Below are 19,211 nucleotides of genomic sequence, written 5' to 3'. Positions count from 1 at the left end.
CTGGTACTGTATGTGCTCTATTCCAACCAGACACGTTATCTATCCAAGCATCAGTATCTCTGCTCAACAACAGACAATAGCAGAGGAGGAACCAGAGCCGTGCATGGCACTGTTTTACCAGCGACCTGCCAGAAAAGCTTATGCATGGCACGTGCATTCTACTTTCAAATACCAGTAACACTTTGGTGAAATCCTTTCCTCCAGTCAGTTCATGACCTGGAACCTTAACTTACCTTTTCTTATTGTCACTCAGATTTATTTTTTCAATATGGCCATACAGAATAGCACAGTATTCTGAGGGCCTTTACTTTATTATCAAAAAGTGTTGGAAATCTGCAGAAATAGAAAAAAATGCCTATACCAGCTTTGTTGCCATCTTAGTTTTTTGGTACTGGTAGAGAATATGATAATGATGCTGGTAGAATAGTATTGAGGAGGTAGGTAATGGGGAGGACCTTTGAAATATGGAAACTGTGTGTGCAGGCCTTTGGTTTTGTTTGTATCAGGCACGATTCTCGGGACCACCTATCATGTAAAATGTCAACACACATGACTGTAAGTCACTTAAAAGCATCAGCTAAACGGCATATATTATATTATTTATTATTATTATATATTACATTATTTTTATTATTATTATATATATATTATATTATGTGTATTTTGACTCATGATTTTAAAAAATGGCATTGGATACTTCACCACCCACTTTTGCTGTAAACTGTATAGTGTATTAACATAATACATATTTTACTGTAGGTGAATGTATTTAATCTTCTTGTATTTGTAACCCGATGTGAAATAACAGTACATGTTTATAGCCACTTTGTGACTCCTTAGTCTCCAGCAAATGTGTTTATATGAAATATGTTAACTAAACTAAGACATAATAACAATAGAAGGGTATTGCCCATTAAATGTGTGTGTGTGTGTGTGTGTGTGTGTGTGTGTGTGTGTGTGTGTGTGTGTGTGTGTGTGTGTGTGTGTGTGTGTGTGTGTGTGTGTGTGTGTGTGTGTGTGTGTGTGTGTGTGTGGCAAACACTCATAGGTGTAGTCAAAGTGGGAAACAACGTGTTAATAATTACCTCTCAATGATAATTACCCCTCATAAATGCTTTTTGTTGAGGTTGAGGAAACAGGAATATTTTTCTTTTCATTCACATCCTGCAGAATGGTCACATGCAGAATGTTCCTTACCTCATCCAGGCAGCCACACCTGAGAGAGGGTAACAGTGACTGCCAGCCCTGTGCAAAGTGCCAACTTAAGCAGATTTCTAATCCTCAAATGTGAATAACACGCCAGTGAAAGAAAAACAATACAGATCCCGATAAGATTAATGACCAGGACATGTCAGAATGTTTGTTGAGTAGAATAAACATTTAGTCAGAAAGAAAAATATGCTTGGAAAATGGAAAATACAATGTGCATTCATAAAGTTACCCAAATAATTGACATATTGTATCAAGCGGTTGAACATCCTGTGCATATTGAATAAGATTAGAGTTCTTATGAGTCAACTGATTCACCACTTCACTTAAGCATTGTTAGGGTATATAATCTTTCCTCTGCATCGGACCATGACCAAACCAATGAGGCTGAGGAGAAGGGAGCGGCGTGAGTGATGGTTTCTGAGAAGAGTGTAAAGCTGTATGTACTGTAACATTCCATTGCGTATTGGTAGAGAATATGATAATGATGCTGGTAGAATAGTATTGAGGAGGTAGGTAATGGGGAGGACCTTTGAAATATGGAAACTGTGTGTGCAGGCCTTTGGTTTTGTTTGTATCAGGCACGATTCTCGGGACCACCTATCATGTAAAATGTCAACACACATGACTGTAAGTCACTTAAAAGCATCAGCTAAACGGCATATATTATATTATTTATTATTATTATATATTACATTATTTTTATTATTATTATATATATATTATATTATGTGTATTTTGACTCATGATTTTAAAAAATGGCATTGGATACTTCACCACCCACTTTTGCTGTAAACTGTATAGTGTATTAACATAATACATATTTTACTGTAGGTGAATGTATTTAATCTTCTTGTATTTGTAACCCGATGTGAAATAACAGTACATGTTTATAGCCACTTTGTGACTCCTTAGTCTCCAGCAAATGTGTTTATATGAAATATGTTAACTAAACTAAGACATAATAACAATAGAAGGGTATTGCCCATTAAATGTGTGTGTGTGTGTGTGTGTGTGTGTGTGTGTGTGTGTGTGTGTGTGTGTGTGTGTGTGTGTGTGTGTGTGTGTGTGTGTGTGTGTGTGTGTGTGTGGCAAACACTCATAGGTGTAGTCAAAGTGGGAAACAACGTGTTAATAATTACCTCTCAATGATAATTACCCCTCATAAATGCTTTTTGTTGAGGTTGAGGAAACAGGAATATTTTTCTTTTCATTCACATCCTGCAGAATGGTCACATGCAGAATGTTCCTTACCTCATCCAGGCAGCCACACCTGAGAGAGGGTAACAGTGACTGCCAGCCCTGTGCAAAGTGCCAACTTAAGCAGATTTCTAATCCTCAAATGTGAATAACACGCCAGTGAAAGAAAAACAATACAGATCCCGATAAGATTAATGACCAGGACATGTCAGAATGTTTGTTGAGTAGAATAAACATTTAGTCAGAAAGAAAAATATGCTTGGAAAATGGAAAATACAATGTGCATTCATAAAGTTACCCAAATAATTGACATATTGTATCAAGCGGTTGAACATCCTGTGCATATTGAATAAGATTAGAGTTCTTATGAGTCAACTGATTCACCACTTCACTTAAGCATTGTTAGGGTATATAATCTTTCCTCTGCATCGGACCATGACCAAACCAATGAGGCTGAGGAGAAGGGAGCGGCGTGAGTGATGGTTTCTGAGAAGAGTGTAAAGCTGTATGTACTGTAACAGCGAGGTCAAGGAGGAGGTTTATCTATACTGTATTAGTCATTCATTGAAGATATGGAGTCCCTGTGCAGGGAAAATTTAACTTTTGGCAATACGTCGTGTGTACTACCCACAGAAAAACCCTTGAATAATTTGTCAATTACATATTATGCAGCCTTAAAAGGAAAGATAATTTTGTCACATGCAAGACCAGGTAAAATGCATGAGCACCACTGAAATTCGAGTCAATTCAGGAAGTAGACTGAAATTCCAATTCCTATTCTCTATAATGCTTTTCAATTAGGAACATTTGGAATTAGAATTTGGATTACTTTCTAAAGGTATTTTTTAAGGAGTGGTGCAGACCCACTCCTTTCGTAATTGATTTATTTATTGAAGAGATAGTAAAGTGTTGGAAAGATGGGAGAGGGTGAGTCAAAGGGTAGTGGTACGGATTCAACCCCATTCCGACTCTAGCATACGTTTGCGGCGTGCCAGGGTCAGTCGCTGTAACCGCTGGACCACACAGGCCATGGATTTGATTAACTTGACTGGAATTGAAATGGAACCCTGATGAGCACTTGCTAGAACAACCTCATCACATTAAGGCTGCTCCCTATTATTTGTTGTTGTATAAAAATGTACATCTCATGCCCTGCCCTCTGCCTCATCCCTATCTCTGTACTTAACATGCTGAGCCTTACATAACTAGAATTATAAACTGGGTGGGTCGAGCCCTGAATGCTGATTGACTGGCAGACGTGGTATATCAGACTGTATGCCACGGGTATGACAAAACATAGATTTTTACTGCTCTAATTACATTGGTAACCAGCTTATAATAGCAATAAGGTACTTCAGGAGTTTGTGGTATATGGCAAATATACCACGGCTAAGGGCTGTGTCCAGGCCCTCCGTGTTGTGTCGTACATAAGAACAACCCTTAACACCTCCTCTGGCCTTATTTCTTAATTAACAAACAAGCCATATTATTGAATTAAAACACTACGCTGGGACCAGTGGAGGCTGCCGAGGGGAGGACGGCTCATAGTAATGGCTGGAATACGCAATGGAATGGTATCAACCACATGGAAACCACATGTTTGATACAATTCCATTGACTCCATTCCAGGCATTATTATGAGCTGTCCTTCCCTTACCAGTCTCCACTGGCTGGAACACAGGAACATAAAACTTTATATCATTCCAGTGATACATTTTTTGATTGTCAGGAAGTACAAGCCAGGCCCTTGTGTCACCGCAGAGCAACACTGACCTGCCTACTATATCAGGAAAATAAATAACACACAGATCCATTGTGTTGGTGTGAACATGACTAGACAATGGGTTTTTCCTCCACTGCATACCAGGGGTAAGAGAGGGATGGGTTTTCCAGACCTGCTACTATTTATGTTATCAAACCAAATGTGCCAACTAACCTACATTACCACATCAGATCTACAGGACAGTAGATTTACCTGGAGCTACAACTTAAATGTTATGTCTATGACAAGGGCACAGGACAAAGGATGTGGTATGAGGATTCATGGACTGATTGACTGTGGTTTGTTACGTGGACAGGGGAGTTATTTATCTATGGGTCATCACGAAACTCTGGGGAATAGAAATGTTGGGTGACACCATAAAATGTGGTTATGTGAGTTATATGTATAAATATGACATTAAAAACATTTCTATGCAATGATTTTGAATGGCTTGGGGAAAGTACATGTTACCTTCACAAATAAGCAGCTTATTAATATATCCTGTAAACTCTTTTATTTTAATGTTTCATGTTATATTATCAAAGAATAGATAGCAGGGTTGTATCAACGGGCTTTGCTCTACAAGTTTTATGCTGTTCTCTTGTGGTCATTTGAAAAATAGCAACAGCTTTGGTCCTGACTTGGAGCACTGACCTGGGGTTAATCCAGTGGAGTGCATCATACTGTATAAAGAACACTGCACTGAATATAGAAATATACTGAATAAATAGCTCTCTAAGGTACCCAATCACTGACATGACAAGAGGAAAGCTGATGATGCACTAGCCAATAAAAAAATGTCATTCTACTATTACAACTTTCAAGAGTAAGTTGAAAGCTGGACTGAGTTCCTCATGAAAATATATATATATTTTTTTGGGGGGGGGGGGGGGGGGGGGTTCCTTTCCATCTGTGAGGTACAGTTAATGACCACAGCAATAAACGCCAAGAAGCCAACCTTACTAAAGCACAAACTGTTTGGGTCACTCTGTACTGGTCTACTACTCAATGATCCTCTCAGGCTCCCTCACCCTTTGCCGACCATCCTATACTTTCCTCACTGCCTCCACATATGACACTTTCTGCACTGCTCTCACCCTGGAAACTTCAATCTGTCTCACTTGCACAGAACATTTCTGATCCCCAGCAACATGGCCACCTCCACAATTGAAACTCTCCAATTTTTTCACCAAAACAACACACTTTTGCTCCATGCCCTCCTGCGCGCTTCTCAAACCTCTGAATCTCCCTTCTACATACTGCTGCAATATGATCATAAACTTGGCACCTGAAACAGCTTAGTGGGTTTGGAACAAAAGCTCTCACAGGATAACTTAAATACCCTAACATGATTTTAGCCGGGAAACACTGCACCAAAACTCAGAAGGACAGACAGGGTCTCGTCAGTCTCGTGCTCACCACTGGGTCTGCGTCACACCAAACAGCATGCATCACAGACACCAGGGATTCCCAACTTCAATTGACCCACCTTAACACTCGACCCCAACCCAGTTATCACTGCTTTAAGCGGCACTCTGCTCCGGAGAGCAAAGCAGGACACCGCTTTCGTCCCGAGTCTTGAAACACGCAGCGCACTCTCCCTCTGAATAGCAGACACACACCCAAAAAAATCCACCTCTGGATACTTTGACCAAATTAACAGAATCCAACTCATTCTTACCACAAATGGATGCCAAAAGGCATGGATCCACTTTCTCCATGAATCGTACTCCCACTGGAACAGAGTCATCTTGGGTATTTTCCTGATCATTAGGCTTGGAAGTAGTGGCAGACTTACTATTAGGCAGAAGAGGCAACTGCTTCAGGCCTCACATCATCAAGGGGCCTTGTGAGCTGGAATTATAAACTGGGTGGTTCGAGCTGTCATGGGTTGCTCAGCTCATCACTGTCATTCTGTCTTGCTTCAGCATGTTGGTCCAGCAGCAGCAAAATATGTGGGAAGCTTCAAAGTTGCAAAGCAAATGGGGAGGGAAGGGGGTTTTGCTTGGCCACTGTGCCCAGGTTAATGAGGCCACATTGTTTACAAAAAAGGCCTCCAAATATGTAAATTAATCCATAAAGCCAAATAATAATTCATAATAGATAAATAATGTATTAATATAATCCACGTTTGTATCATAAATAATAGAAACAAGTGTCATTAATCACCCACGGACTGGTTCATATTTATAATGGACTATTTCACCCAGAGTTCTGCCGGGTCATGGATAGAAGGCATCCAGCTTTTGTCAAATTACTTTTTGCAGTTAAATCAAATCAAAATCAAATCAAATGTATTGGTCACATACACATGGTTAGCAGATGTTAATGCGAGTGTAGCAAAATGCTTGTGCTTTTAGTTCCGACAATGCAGTAATATCTAACAAGTAATCTAATAAATTCACAATAACTACTTTATACACACAAATGTAAAGGGATGAATAAGAATATGTACATATAAATATATGGATGAGCGATGGTCGTGTGGCATAGGCAAGATGCAGTAGATGGTATAGAGTACAGTATATACATATGAGATGAGTAATGAAGGATATGTAAACATTATTAAAGTGGTGTTATTTAAAGTGACTAGTGATACCTTTATTCAGTCCATTTATTTAAGAGGCCAAAGATTTCAGTCTGTATGTTGGCAGCAGCCTCTCTATGTTAGTAATGGCTGTTTAACAGTCTGATGGCCTTGAGATAGAAGATGTTTTTCAGTCTCTCCGCCCCAGCTTTGATGCACCTGTACTGACCTCGCCTTCTGGATGATAGCGGGGGGAACAGGCAGTGGCTCGGGTGGTTGTTGTCCTTGATTATCTTTTTGGCCTTCCTGTGATATCAGGTGCAGTAGGTGTCCTGGAGGGCAGGTAGTTTGCCCCTGGTGATGCGTTGTGCAGACCGCACTACCCTCTGGAGAGCCTTGCGGTTGAGGGTGGTGCAGTTGCCGTACCAGGCGGTGATACAGCCCGACAGGATGCTCTCGATTGTGCATCTCTAAAAGTTTGTGAGTGTTTTAGGTGACAAGCCAAATTTCTTCAGCTTCCTGAGGTTGAAGAGGCGCTGTTGCGCCTTCTTTGCCATGCTGTCTGTGTGGGTGGACCACCTTCTCCACTACTGTCCCGTCGATGTGAATGGAGGGGTGCTCCCTCTGCTGTATCAGGTTAGGAGAACTTACGCAGCAGGTTAGGAAAATTAACGTAGCAGGTTAGTAGAATTAGATTATGGTTAGGAAAAGGGTTAGGGTAAGCTAAAATGCACCAAAGAAAAATCTACTTTTGACTTTAATTTGGCAAAAGCTGGATCCCTTCTAGCCATGACTGTGCTGCCTGTGTGCATTGTTTTACTCGATATGATTGCAAATGTGATTTTCATTGAAGGTAAGATGCAGCAAAGATTCTGTGATGAGGCGCTTTCAGAAGAGCGGGGCAGAGAAAAAATAAAAGAAGGACATTTTATTTGAACAGACAAATTACCAAGTTAACATTTTTTTGTTGTTGTAAAAAGACAGGTGCCGCTGATAATACTACCTTCGTCATCGAGGCAGAGGACACAATGATGAGCCCAGACAGGCCCAGGCCTAGTTAGCACTTCAACAACCACTAGAATTAGCCTAGCTAGCGCTTTAACCAGTATCATTACTGCCTCTGCTGCTGTCGGTGACTAGTCATCATTGGAACAGGCTATCACTAGTACACAGGCTATCACTAGTAGTAGCACAGCGGTAGCTAATGTCGAAGCAGAGCAAAAGCTCGGAGAGGAAGATGCAAATCATGCAAATTCGGTTTCAAAGCCTTTTTCACCTCTAGCCCTTGATCTTCCAAAGTCACAATGAGATCAACACATGGACCTACTGTGTGTTGAAGTGATGATGTGGCCAGAGGCGCTGTCTGACAAACAGAAGTGTGATCTTGTCAAACAGGGGCCAAAACAGTATTCCCTGAAAGTGGGGACGCAGTGCCTTTAAGATTTAGTAGTGACAACTATGAAAAAGTTATGATAAACCGAGAAAAAACAATACACGGACATGGCTTGTGTATTCAAGTAGGACTGATGCCGCGTTTCGTTTTTATTGTCGTAATTTGGGGGAAAATAAGACTAATTTCAGCAGTGATGGTTTTCTTCCAAAGTATAATTAACTTCACCATGTTCAAAGGGATATTCAATGTCTGCTTTTTATTTTAACCCATTTACCAGTAGGGTCCCGTCCTTGCAAGGAATTGGAAAACCTCCCTGGTCTTTGAGGTTGAATCTGTGTTTGAAATTCACTGCTTGACTGAGTGACCTTAGAGATAATTGTATGTGTGGTGTACAGAGATGAGGTAGTCATTCAAAATCATGTTGAACACTATTGCACACAGTGAGTCCATGCAACTTATTATGTGACTTGTTTAGGCTTGCCATAACAAAGGCGTTGAATACTCATTGACTTATTTTGGTTTTCAGTTAATTTGTAAAAAATACTAAAAATGCAATTCCGCTTTGAGATTATGGGGTATTTTGTGTAGGCCAGTGACACAAAATCTCAATTTAAATTCAAGTTGTAACAACAAAATGTGGAAAAAGTCAAGGGGTGTGAGTGATCGTGTGAATACGTTGAAGGCGCTGTATGTGTAGCCCATGGATCTGATGCTGTCTGGCCAAAAAGAGCATGGCATGTCCTACTCTTTTTGCCCAGACAGCATCAGATACATGGGCTACATGTAGTAAGGTGGAGGGGCGCTGTTTCACTCAGATTCTTTCTCTGGTGAAAGTTTCAGACACTTGTGAATTGAAGGAAAGTTGGCAGGTGCACAGCGCACAGACTGGCATCTGTCTGGGGCCTCATACTCACTAAGTCAGACCTTGCTCGGAAGCCTTCACCTCATGACACAGGTTCTTTTTCCTCACTTGTCAGGATCAATTTCAAGTTCACTATCTGTCAATTGCTCGCAATCTTCAGGCACGTAACATGCATTTCTCTCCTGTATTTGACCCAAATGAGAAAGTACTCGGGCTTGTGTTACAGGTTTGCACCTCGCGCCCCTTCTTTCTATGCTGAACAAAAACGTAGACGCAACATACAACAATTTCAACCATTTTACTGAGTTACAGTTCATGTAAGAAAATCAGTCAATTTAAATAAATAAATTTGGCCCAAATCCATGGATTTCACATGATTAGGCAGGGGCGCAGCCATAGCTGGGCCTGGGAGGGCATAGGCCTACCCACTTGGGAGCCAGGCCCATGCACTGGGGAGCCATGCCCAGCCAATCAGAATGAGTTTTTCCACACAAAAGGGCTTCATTACAGACAGAAATACTCTTCAGTTTCATCAGCTGTCTGGGTGGCTGGTCTCAGACGATCCCGCAGGTGAAGAAGCCGGATATGGATGTCCAGGGCTGGAGTGGTTACATGTGGTTTGCGGTTGTGAGGCCGGTTGGACGTACTGCCAAATTCTCTTAAACAACGGAGGAAAATGACAACATTCAGTTCTCTGGCAACAGCTCGGGTGGACATTCCTGCATTCAGCATGCCAATTGCCAATTATCTTGCCAAAGGAGAAATGCTCACTAACAGGGATGTAAACAAATTTGTGCACAGAATTTGAGAAAAATAAGCTTTTTGTGCGTATGGAATATTTCTGGGATCTTTTATTTCAGCTCATGAAACATGGGACCAAAACATTACATGTTGCGTTTAAATTTTTGTTCACTATATACAGTATCTATGCCTCTTCCCCCCGTCCGCCCTCTTCCTTGCCCGGTCCCTCCATCTCCGTGCGGGACTTCAGGAAACTCAGTTCCCTGCAGCGCTCCTTTTAGTCACAGCACAGCACAGGAGGGGATATCTATGAAGCATAGTGTACTTTATGGTTAACTAATCTAAGAAAGACAGAATCTGAGTCAGGCATCGGAAATGGTTACTTGTTAGTTTCACTGACCCCAAGGCTCTGATGACGGCAATGATGCCAAAACGTACGCCTGCTTGTTTGTCCTCTCAATAAATAAACAGATCTATGCAGAAACAGAGTGCTTCTTTTCTTTATTGTCCTAGGGTAAGGAATGTTTTTTGGCCTTGGAATCCTTTCTTTCATTATGACCCTGAATACTGTGTTGTAAACTATTGACAGCAACATTGGCCAGTGCTATCTGGCATCCCTGGGACGTCCCTACCCTAAACCTTAACCCTTACCATTTTAAATGTCTACTTCAATGGGGGGTATAGACGTCCCAAGCATTCCAGATAGTACAGACCCAACAACGTGTATCAAACTGGTATCACCACTAGAGGGTAGTATTAGATAGGTGGGAATAGCTAGGGAGCCAAAACCGCGACATGTTATCCAGCTGGGCATTCTTGACTTCGATGTAGCTCAGAATACAGAGTACACCAAACATTAAGAACACCTTCCTAATATTGAGTTGCCTCAGAAAAGCCTCAATTCCTCAAAGCATGGACTCTACAAAGTGTGGGAAGCAGTGGAGTCAACCCATGTTAACTCCAATGCTTCCCACAGTTGTGTCAAGTTGGCTGGATGTAATTTGGTTGGTGGACCATTCTTGATACACAAGGGAAACTGCTGAGCGTGAAGAACCCAGCAGCATTGCTGTTCTTGATACACTCACACCGGTTTACCTGGCACTTACTACCATATCTCCGTTCAAAGGCACTTAAAACTTGTGTCTTGCCCATTCACCCTCTGAATGGCACACATACAACAAAATAATTATTTAACCTGTCTCCTCCCCTTCATCTACACTGACTGAAGTGGATTTAGCAAGTGACATCAATAAGGGATCATAGCTTTAACCTTGATTGACCTGGTCAGTCTGTCATGGAAAGAGCAGGGATTTTTAATATTTGACATACTGTGTATTTGTCCAGCTAGAATAATATTTAGTTCATTGTGTGTTTTTATGGAGTAATATAAATAACAGGACCCATTACTAGTATGTCAGTGAAGTACAGTTCATACAATAGTCTTGAAAGAAAAAAACATAATAAGGTGTGTTTTGATATGATTTACTCCATTCTTCACAACCAGTCAGGCCACACCAATCTGCTTTCGGTCCATACTCACACACACATACTGGTATAATACATTTTGATACAGTTTAAAAAGATGGCACCATTGCATGGACAGGGCACATGTGGAAGGGTAGTGCTTGAAAAGGGCAATTAGACAAAATATTTCCTTTAACGATAAGACATTTTTAATACTATTTTATAGAATACATCTGGTTTTTGAAACTTGGAGATGTATGGTTGAAGTCAAGAACGATGCTGTTGCATAATGTTGCATAGTTAACAATGAAGGGGCGTGGACACCCAAGGAAAACAGAAGTTTGTGACAAAAGTATTTTTGTTTTAATGAATGCGAGTGAAAAGTAAAATGCTGCTGACTGCATGGGCCTAGTAACATATGATTCCATCTTAAATCCAACCATGACCTACCTATGTGTTACGTTACACATGTATACTGGATTAGAAGTGTCGCACTGGAGTTAAACACAACATGTGCAAATAAAACCCACAATACAAGAACCACAAGCACTCACAAATGTCACTTGTCTTTTCCACAGAGCACGGACCTCCAGACAGTCATTACTCTGTCGTCTGAAGATTTACAACGGGTAGCTGAAGAGGTAACTTGCAAAATCTCTTTGCAGGCAATCAGAAGAGTTAGCCTAGATTGAAAACACAACAATAACACTGTCATTCAAGGAGCTATGAAGTGTTTAAAGCTTCAATCCAAAAGACGGAGTGTAGTTCATCAGAACATTATTCCACACGCTGACATTTAGCTTCAAAAGAGATCCAGCGTTTAGAGCAGAAGAATCTTTGTCCAATATCTGTTAAGCTCAGATGAGAATTGGATAAAAGCAGACAAATCCCCAGTTGCAAGAGGAAAACCCCAGCTTTATTTATAAAGTGGCCAAAGACAAGTGTTGTAGTACTGAAGTCTCCATTTTCATAACTCATGACTGGACCTTGACACAGCAGAGTGAAAGTCAACAAGCTTTTAAAATCAGATGTTAAAACAAATTAAGAAATGATAAAGCATCATACTGCTATGGCTCTCTGCCCCAATCCCACAGGACTGAAGCTCCTGCCTGCCCTGGCTGGGGCAGAGCAGTCCTTTGTCTCTGTCTCTTCCATCCGTCCATACCTTCCTCTGTGAAAGTTCCAGTCCAACAGACCTGCTTCCATCTGTCCATCAATAAATCCATCATTCCATTTCCTTTTCTTCCTCAGACAGAAAAGCACATCCTCTTGGTAGTAGTAACAACACAGTTTTCATGTCCCCCTTCTACCCATCCATCCCCAGTCCTTCTCAGTCTTCGTGTCTCCTTCATGTAGCTTCTGCAGGCCTTAAAGTCTTTCTGAGCCAACAAAGCCACAATGCCTGGGTCACCGGAACTCATAGATGGCTGCACTGTGTTCCAGAACATGGGTGAGGTTCAGAGACTGGTACCTGTGAGGGAGAGGGAGTCAGACAGTGCTATTTAGTGCAGAAAGTCAAGAGAGGAGAGATGCATTGGCAAGTCCCAAATCAAATCAACCCCAAGCCCTCAACTCTTATTGTACAGAGAGCAGTTATTTAATTTATTTTTGATTAGTTGAAAAATATTTAAAAAATAAGTTCATGCCCCACAGAATTAGGGCATGAACTGCATCCTGACCCTGATAACCTGAGCAAATAAAATATTACTTTAAAGAAAAAAGAAACGCATCAGAACTGATGATGCACAGGAATATGTTCTAAGTTCACAAGGCCTGGCTACATCTGAACCAGTTTTATCACGTTCATCAATGACCCAGTTAGTATTTAGTCTCCTGTTACCATTCTGAGCTCCTATGATAGTAGTATCCCTCTATGGTGGCTGTGGACTTTTGGAAGCAGATGTAGTAGAAACCAGCGAAGGAAGCACCGCTGATGTCTTTAATGGTGTGATCAGGGACCAGGAACTGCTCCTGTGGAAGAGAATAAAATAGTTAGTACATCATTATAACAACAGTATATGTACAGGAAATGTTGCCAAACCTCATATCCATGATTCAGCTTTTCCTTGGTAATGGAGGACTAGGTAACATGCGGTCTGGTTTGAGCTTACCTTCCACCTCATGAAGATGTAGTCAGAGTTCTTCAGCTCTTCATAGTCAAACTCATCTGAGTTGAACGTCTTTGCATACTGGTAGAAAGCCTGGAATTTGCCCTGGAGCCCAAATAGAAAATCGTTAAAACAACACACTACACAGTGTCCTTTTGCTGGAACAATACAATATGTTTAACAATCATAACTATTGTTCTTGCTTGACAAATCTACCGTTATCAGACCAGGTTCCAAACAAATTCAATCACTTTTCACCCGGTGCAAAGTCCACCCACCTGGGCCAGCTTAATCGAATACCCTCATTGCTTGAAATCTCTGCCCCCACTTTAAGCACCACATTCTGATACGACCAAATAACCAGTGGCGGAACACCAAAACACTAAAACTAGCCCGTTAGCCATCGCATCCCAGGGACTTTTGACAGATGTCACAATACTATATATTTTACATAGTCTGTCCACGAGAGATTAACAGCAACCAAAAAACATTAATGAGGGGGATGACGCCCTCACATTCTCACCAGGCAAGATGATCTCCTACTTCATTTTGCACGGAGGTCTAAAGCAGATCAGCGTGGGTGGAATCAGACTATTCAATTATTGAAATAGGCTAAATTAAATGAATGATCGCATATTCGATTTACCCAGTGCTTGCGATCCACATCCTCATCTGCATCCCACTTCCTGGTTAGAAACGGACGCTTCCTACTGATGATCTCCCCTGCAAAGAACGTAGTCAGAGTGGGGTATTCCTACAGAAGAAAAAAACAGAAACAAGTTATGCTGGGAATCAGAAACATGATTAAAATAAAGGGGTTAGATTAAACCTTTATTCAACCTCTTTTCGGTATCAAGTAAATCATTCTCACCTCTGTCAACCCTTTGATCTTCAAGTACCCACACAAGTATGAGTCTTCCATGGTCACATGCTGAAAGAAACAACACAAGACTTGAAAACAGTATATAAATGTTCACTAGCTAGATAGTGGAATGAAGGATCATTCATTGTGTAACTTCTTTCCAAAGATACATCTGAACACAGCTGAATCACATTCTGGTAGTAACATTTTCACTACTAATGCCAGCTCACCTACCGTCACTAGAATGTAAATTCAATTAATGATAGGGTCATCTAACATCTAGGTTTCATGGCCGGTGATTATGAACACTCCTTCTGGAAGCTGGCAATCATTACGTGTTTTGACATGTTTGTCAGCTCAATTAGTCGTCAGCTGACTGGCAAATGAAATTTTCATAAATCTAACGGACCTGCAGAACAACCTCGACATCGTAGGAGTTGCCTTTGCTCTTCTGATGTCCTCGGAACTTGGAGCCGCTGTAGAGAAGCGAGGCGACAACACCGGGCTGGTGGGTGTTGATCAAGGGAGGTGGGATAAGCGAGGCCGAGGACTTGAAGGCCATGGGGGTGTTACTGAGGTATCCAGCGAGGACAGGCATGGTTCTGGTACCGCGGGAAGGACACCGACCGCAGTCAGTGACCGTCCGGGCGATAGATGTGGGAAGATGGTACAGAGAGCACGAATGAGGCGGCTCACCTACATCCAAATCCCTTCAAATCTAATACTTCAGTCACTCACACCAAGCTCCAGAAAAGTAAATGGACTTCGTCGCGGACGTCATAAAACAGCAGCATTCTCTTCTCTCATTAGCCAAGGGATGCACGAGTCTAAAAGCGCGCTGCTCATTGGCTTATTTATCGCAACGCTATCAATGACTTTTGAGGATGTAGTCCTTTTCGCTCTGGCACTCTTCCATTCTGTTTGATTTTATAACAAGAATGGAACTACATTTCCCATGTATCTGGGAAATCTGTCGAATCTGCCAAACACGAAAGGTCACACACATGGAGGGGAGATGCGATGCAGTGAGAGGTGTGTGCAAATACGATCGTATTTCTCCAAATGATTCGTTTTAGATCAGTCAACCTTCAACTACTCTTCGTCAGTCGTTTCTTATAGCAACAGTAGTGTGTCCTGCAATTTGAAAAGCGATACTATCCGGCATTCATAATTCCTGTTAGCTAACGTTAGTTCAGCTAGCCAAGTCAACTGTAGGTTTGAACCCCACTTCAATTGCGGAAACTTGTTTGTTAAAACATCTCTGTCACTGACACGATGCTGAGGAATCTTGTGAGGTTTCACAATTGTCTGGGGCATGCTTTCTCTCCCCCCACTGTCTGCCCAAGAGGTCAAATGTTTAAGCTGCTCCCTCTGCTCTCTGTGAACTCAAAATCCTACTCCATTATCACAGGTAAGAGATGCACCAGCCACTTGTTTCATCAAATATCAAGAAAAGGCTCTCGAGCTTGCTGGTTTACAGTGGTCATGGCTATGTGCACCATGGAGGTTGTACATTTCTTGTCATGTTTACTTTGTTTTGCTCTCATCGACAGAAAGAAAGAAATTCTATGAGGATGTTAGCATATCCCATGGAGAGGGTGAGTACTGTAGCAGGACTTGGAGAGTGAGGGACTTTCTCTCTTGAAATTGTTTAAATAAGAAGTCTGAGTGCTAAGAATTCAAGAACTCACTTTTTTTTTACCTTGATTTTTGGTCTGCAGGTGGCATGTTTGAGATCAACCTGGACCGGCGGAAACTGAAAACACCAGGAGGAAAGCTGTTCACAGCCCCCAACGAAGCCTTAGCCATTGCCGTGGCGAATGAATGGGATACTCAGAAAGACATGCTCAAGTTCTACAGCATGCATATGGTATGACCTTTTACCTCAGTACTTTTGTTCAATGCTTCATGTTGGCTGTATCTGAAATAGTCACTGTACCCCATACAGGGCACTACTTTCACTAGAGCTTTTGACTTGGTTGATTGATTCAAACTAATGCTCTATATGTGGGAAAAGGGTGCAATTTGAGATTTGTTCTCTCTCCTCCAGACCACTCTCTGCAACACCGCCCTAGATAACCCTACGTTCCGCAGCAAGGACCAAATGATCACTGCTGCCCTCAAGTATCTGGAGACTGACACTCTCTGGTACACAGAGATCTTTGTAGTAGCATGAGGGTTTAGGTTCCCTCCATCAGTAATTATTTCTACAGATCATTCATGTGTATGATTGCATAGGGATTGAAACTGTGTGAGTATGTTGTCTCCTTGCAGTTACAGAGTTGAGGAGCCTCCATCACTAGTTGAGCTTCAGAATAATGAATGGGACCCTGTGTTGAACTGGATTGAAGACAGGTTGGTTTCACTTTAACATGATCATTGACTCATTTTCTGTGCGTTACCTTACAAAAAGTTCACTGGACATGTATTTGCATGTCATCTTCAGCAAAGGAGGGAAACAGAGATTTGTAGCATTGCCTTGTGAATACTTGAATTAATGTTTTTCTCTTTCAGGTACAACGTAGTCATTGGCTCCTCCACCAGTATACTGGGGCCAGAGATCCCACAGGCGACGATGGATACTTTCCGCCAGCACCTGGGTTCCTATAACTTCTGGTCCCTGACAGGTAAAAACATCTAAGAGTCATTAGAGGTACTCCCGTCCCGTGCACATGTGCAAATTCTTTACTGTATGTGGGTGCTAAAAGGAATCAGCCTCTTGCCTAGACCAATGGACTGAAAATGGAGAGAGAATCATCTCTATTTTCAGTTTGTTGGGCCACTTCAGGTAGAGCCTCTTGCTTTGCACTCAGAAGTAGGACCAGTGTTTATGATCACATAATATTGCAGAGTCTCAGTTAAATAGACTGTACACGGCTACTAATATGCTTTGTGTGACCTCCTCTGTGTGTAGGTCTGGAGTATGTGATCACCCAGCTGAGGTCAGTGGTGCTTGCCTTTGCTTTAATAGACAAACACATTACAGTGGAGCAGGCCGTGCTGCTGTCACGACTAGAGGAGGAGTTCCAGGTAGGAACTCGCCACAGAAACAATGCATATACAGAAATTAGAAAGTGTTGTGGATATGTATTCAATCTCTTTCTCTCTTACTAATGATTTATTTTCCTCTGTCTCTTTTCCCTCTCCATAGATCGGGCATTGGGGAAATGTAGAGTGGGCTCATGATGTTGACCTATATGATCTGAGGTCACGTACAGCAGCAGGGGCTCTGTTTGTACATTTTTCTTCTGAAAGTTCAACGGTCAAACGCAAACTCATGCAAGAGTAAGGAGGACATTCAATGCTTCCCTGAGTCAACACAAACTCAGACAGGACTCTTAAGAGCAAAGGCAACAAAGGCAGTGTACTGGCCTTTGATTGGGAAGAAATCGCAAATCCTTAGGACTTGTGTTTATCTCTGGTTGTTGTCCTTTGCGGAATAAAAACACATAATATTTTATGTCTGTCAATCAATCAATCAAATGTATTTATAAAGCCTTTTTACATCAGCAGTTGTCACAAAATTCTTATACAGAAACCCAGCCTAAAACCCCAAAGAGCAAGAAATGTAGTTGCCTGGAAACCTGACGTTCAATTGCATTGAATTCTACATCGGGCAAAAATTTGCATTTGAATCAGGAAAGTTACTTCTCATGACCTCTACAAGCCAGAATGTTGAATAATATAATATTTTAATGTACTTTACCGGTTGTCCGTGCGGTAGGAATGAGGAAAGTATAATTACATTAACTTTTCAAAGCGCTTGTAGTGCGTTCAGATTTCTATCACCTGACGCATGTTCACAAGATAAAAATACATGCACGAGACGCAGCAAAATGAAGGCGGTTATTTCACAACACATTAAATGTGCCTTCACATTGTGTGCCACTACTCTTCTACCATATAGGCTACCTACCTGGGCTAGCTGTGATGACAGGTAGCCTAGTGGTTAGAGCGTTGGACTAGTAAACAAAAGGTTGACACATCAAATCCCTGAGTTGACAAGGTAAACATCTGTCGTTCTGCCCCTGAACAAGGCAGTTAACCCACTGTTCCTAGGCTGTCATTGAAAATAAGAATTTGTTCTTAACTTACTTGCCTAGTTAAATAAAGTTAAAATATATATCTACAACACAAAAAAATCAAGTTTGTATGTGTATCTCCTCACTGTTCCATAAGATTCATTTTGATCAGTTATTTAAATCAGATTTTACTGCTTGCATGAGTTAATTGATGTGGAATATAGTTCCGTGGCTCCATGTATTACTGTGCACCTCCCATAGTCTGTTCTGGACTTGGGGACTGTGAAGAGACCTCTGGTGGCATTGTAGTTTTCCTAAGTCCCTCTGTGGCATCTGACCACATGACTGGACAGTAGTCCAGGTGTGACAAAACTAGGGCCTGTCGGACCTGCCTTGTTGATAGTGTTGTTAAGAAGGCAGAGCAGTGCTTTATTATGGACAGACATCTCCCCACCTTAGCTACTATTGTGTCAATATGTTTGTACAATGAGAGTTTAAAATCCAGGGTTACTCCAAGCAGTTTAGTATCCTCAACTTGCTAAATTTCCACATTATTCATTGCACATGAGTAATGAGTACATGGCCTTTAATTAAGGCCAGATCGTTCTTCAAGATGTTCAAGTGTTCATAGATGTCCAGCAGGGTCAAATAATAATCAGTGATTATAGAGAGTGCAACAGGTCAGCACCTCAGGAGTAAATGTCAGTTGGCTTTTATAGAAAGAGAAAGATGTGTAATTTAATTTCAGTAAAGAGGAACAGTCTTCTCTGACATTCCTTCCCTATAAAGTACAACTTGGCAGCAGCCAAGTATGATGATGGCCATCTCTTCTACAGTTTGTGTTTTGAATCAGTTTCTCAGTCATCGGTGACTTTTGGGAACATTGCATGTTTCTATGGAAACAGTGAGTGTTGTCCCTTCAGGGGAGGAATGTTAATTCCTTGTTCCCCCTGTCTCAGCCCAGATGTCTCTCTCACTCCCACTGTATTATACTTAGTAGCTTGTAGCAAAGCTGACTTAGTTTTTCTGTTGCTTCAGTAAAAATGTAATCTATCAATGGG

General features: G+C 41.5%; 2 protein-coding genes across 2 annotated transcripts; one reads left to right on the top strand and one right to left on the bottom strand.

Annotated features, from left to right (window-relative positions):
- Nucleotides 1-12,052: 12,052 nt before the first annotated feature.
- Nucleotides 12,053-14,896, bottom strand: LOC120029903 (glucose-induced degradation protein 4 homolog). The gene is made up of 6 exons (XM_038975213.1): nt 14,538-14,896; nt 14,138-14,197; nt 13,913-14,020; nt 13,270-13,371; nt 12,999-13,129; nt 12,053-12,629 (listed from the first exon to the last, which is right to left on the bottom strand). Exons 1-6 carry the CDS (start codon nt 14,724-14,726, stop codon nt 12,566-12,568), a joined length of 654 nt encoding a protein of 217 aa, XP_038831141.1. The 5' UTR covers nt 14,727-14,896; the 3' UTR covers nt 12,053-12,565.
- A 227-nt stretch (nt 14,897-15,123) lies between these two features.
- LOC120029902 (ATP synthase mitochondrial F1 complex assembly factor 2-like) lies at nt 15,124-18,478 on the top strand. The gene is made up of 8 exons (XM_038975212.1): nt 15,124-15,539; nt 15,682-15,726; nt 15,850-15,998; nt 16,179-16,276; nt 16,403-16,483; nt 16,643-16,755; nt 17,043-17,158; nt 17,280-18,478. Exons 1-8 carry the CDS (start codon nt 15,404-15,406, stop codon nt 17,415-17,417), a joined length of 876 nt encoding a protein of 291 aa, XP_038831140.1. The 5' UTR covers nt 15,124-15,403; the 3' UTR covers nt 17,418-18,478.
- Nucleotides 18,479-19,211: the final 733 nt, after the last annotated feature.

This window comes from Salvelinus namaycush, chromosome 35, assembly GCF_016432855.1.
Source record: "Salvelinus namaycush isolate Seneca chromosome 35, SaNama_1.0, whole genome shotgun sequence".
Taxonomy (NCBI): domain Eukaryota; kingdom Metazoa; phylum Chordata; class Actinopteri; order Salmoniformes; family Salmonidae; genus Salvelinus; species Salvelinus namaycush.
This window is presented reverse-complemented; position numbering and strand designations above follow the sequence as displayed.

Coding starts and splice junctions, on each gene's coding strand:
- LOC120029903 (XM_038975213.1), bottom strand. CDS start 14,726: ATGCCTGTCCTCGCTGGATACCTCAGTAACACCCCCATGGCCTTCAAG. Junction 14,198..14,537: donor ATGTCGAGGTTGTTCTGCAG/GTCCGTTAGATT, acceptor TGTTTCTTTCAG/CATGTGACCATGGAAGACTC. Junction 13,130..13,269: donor ACATCTTCATGAGGTGGAAG/GTAAGCTCAAAC, acceptor TCTCTTCCACAG/GAGCAGTTCCTGGTCCCTGA.
- LOC120029902 (XM_038975212.1), top strand. CDS start 15,404: ATGCTGAGGAATCTTGTGAGGTTTCACAATTGTCTGGGGCATGCTTTC. Junction 15,540..15,681: donor ATCCTACTCCATTATCACAG/GTAAGAGATGCA, acceptor TCTCATCGACAG/AAAGAAAGAAATTCTATGAG. Junction 15,727..15,849: donor TAGCATATCCCATGGAGAGG/GTGAGTACTGTA, acceptor TTTGGTCTGCAG/GTGGCATGTTTGAGATCAAC.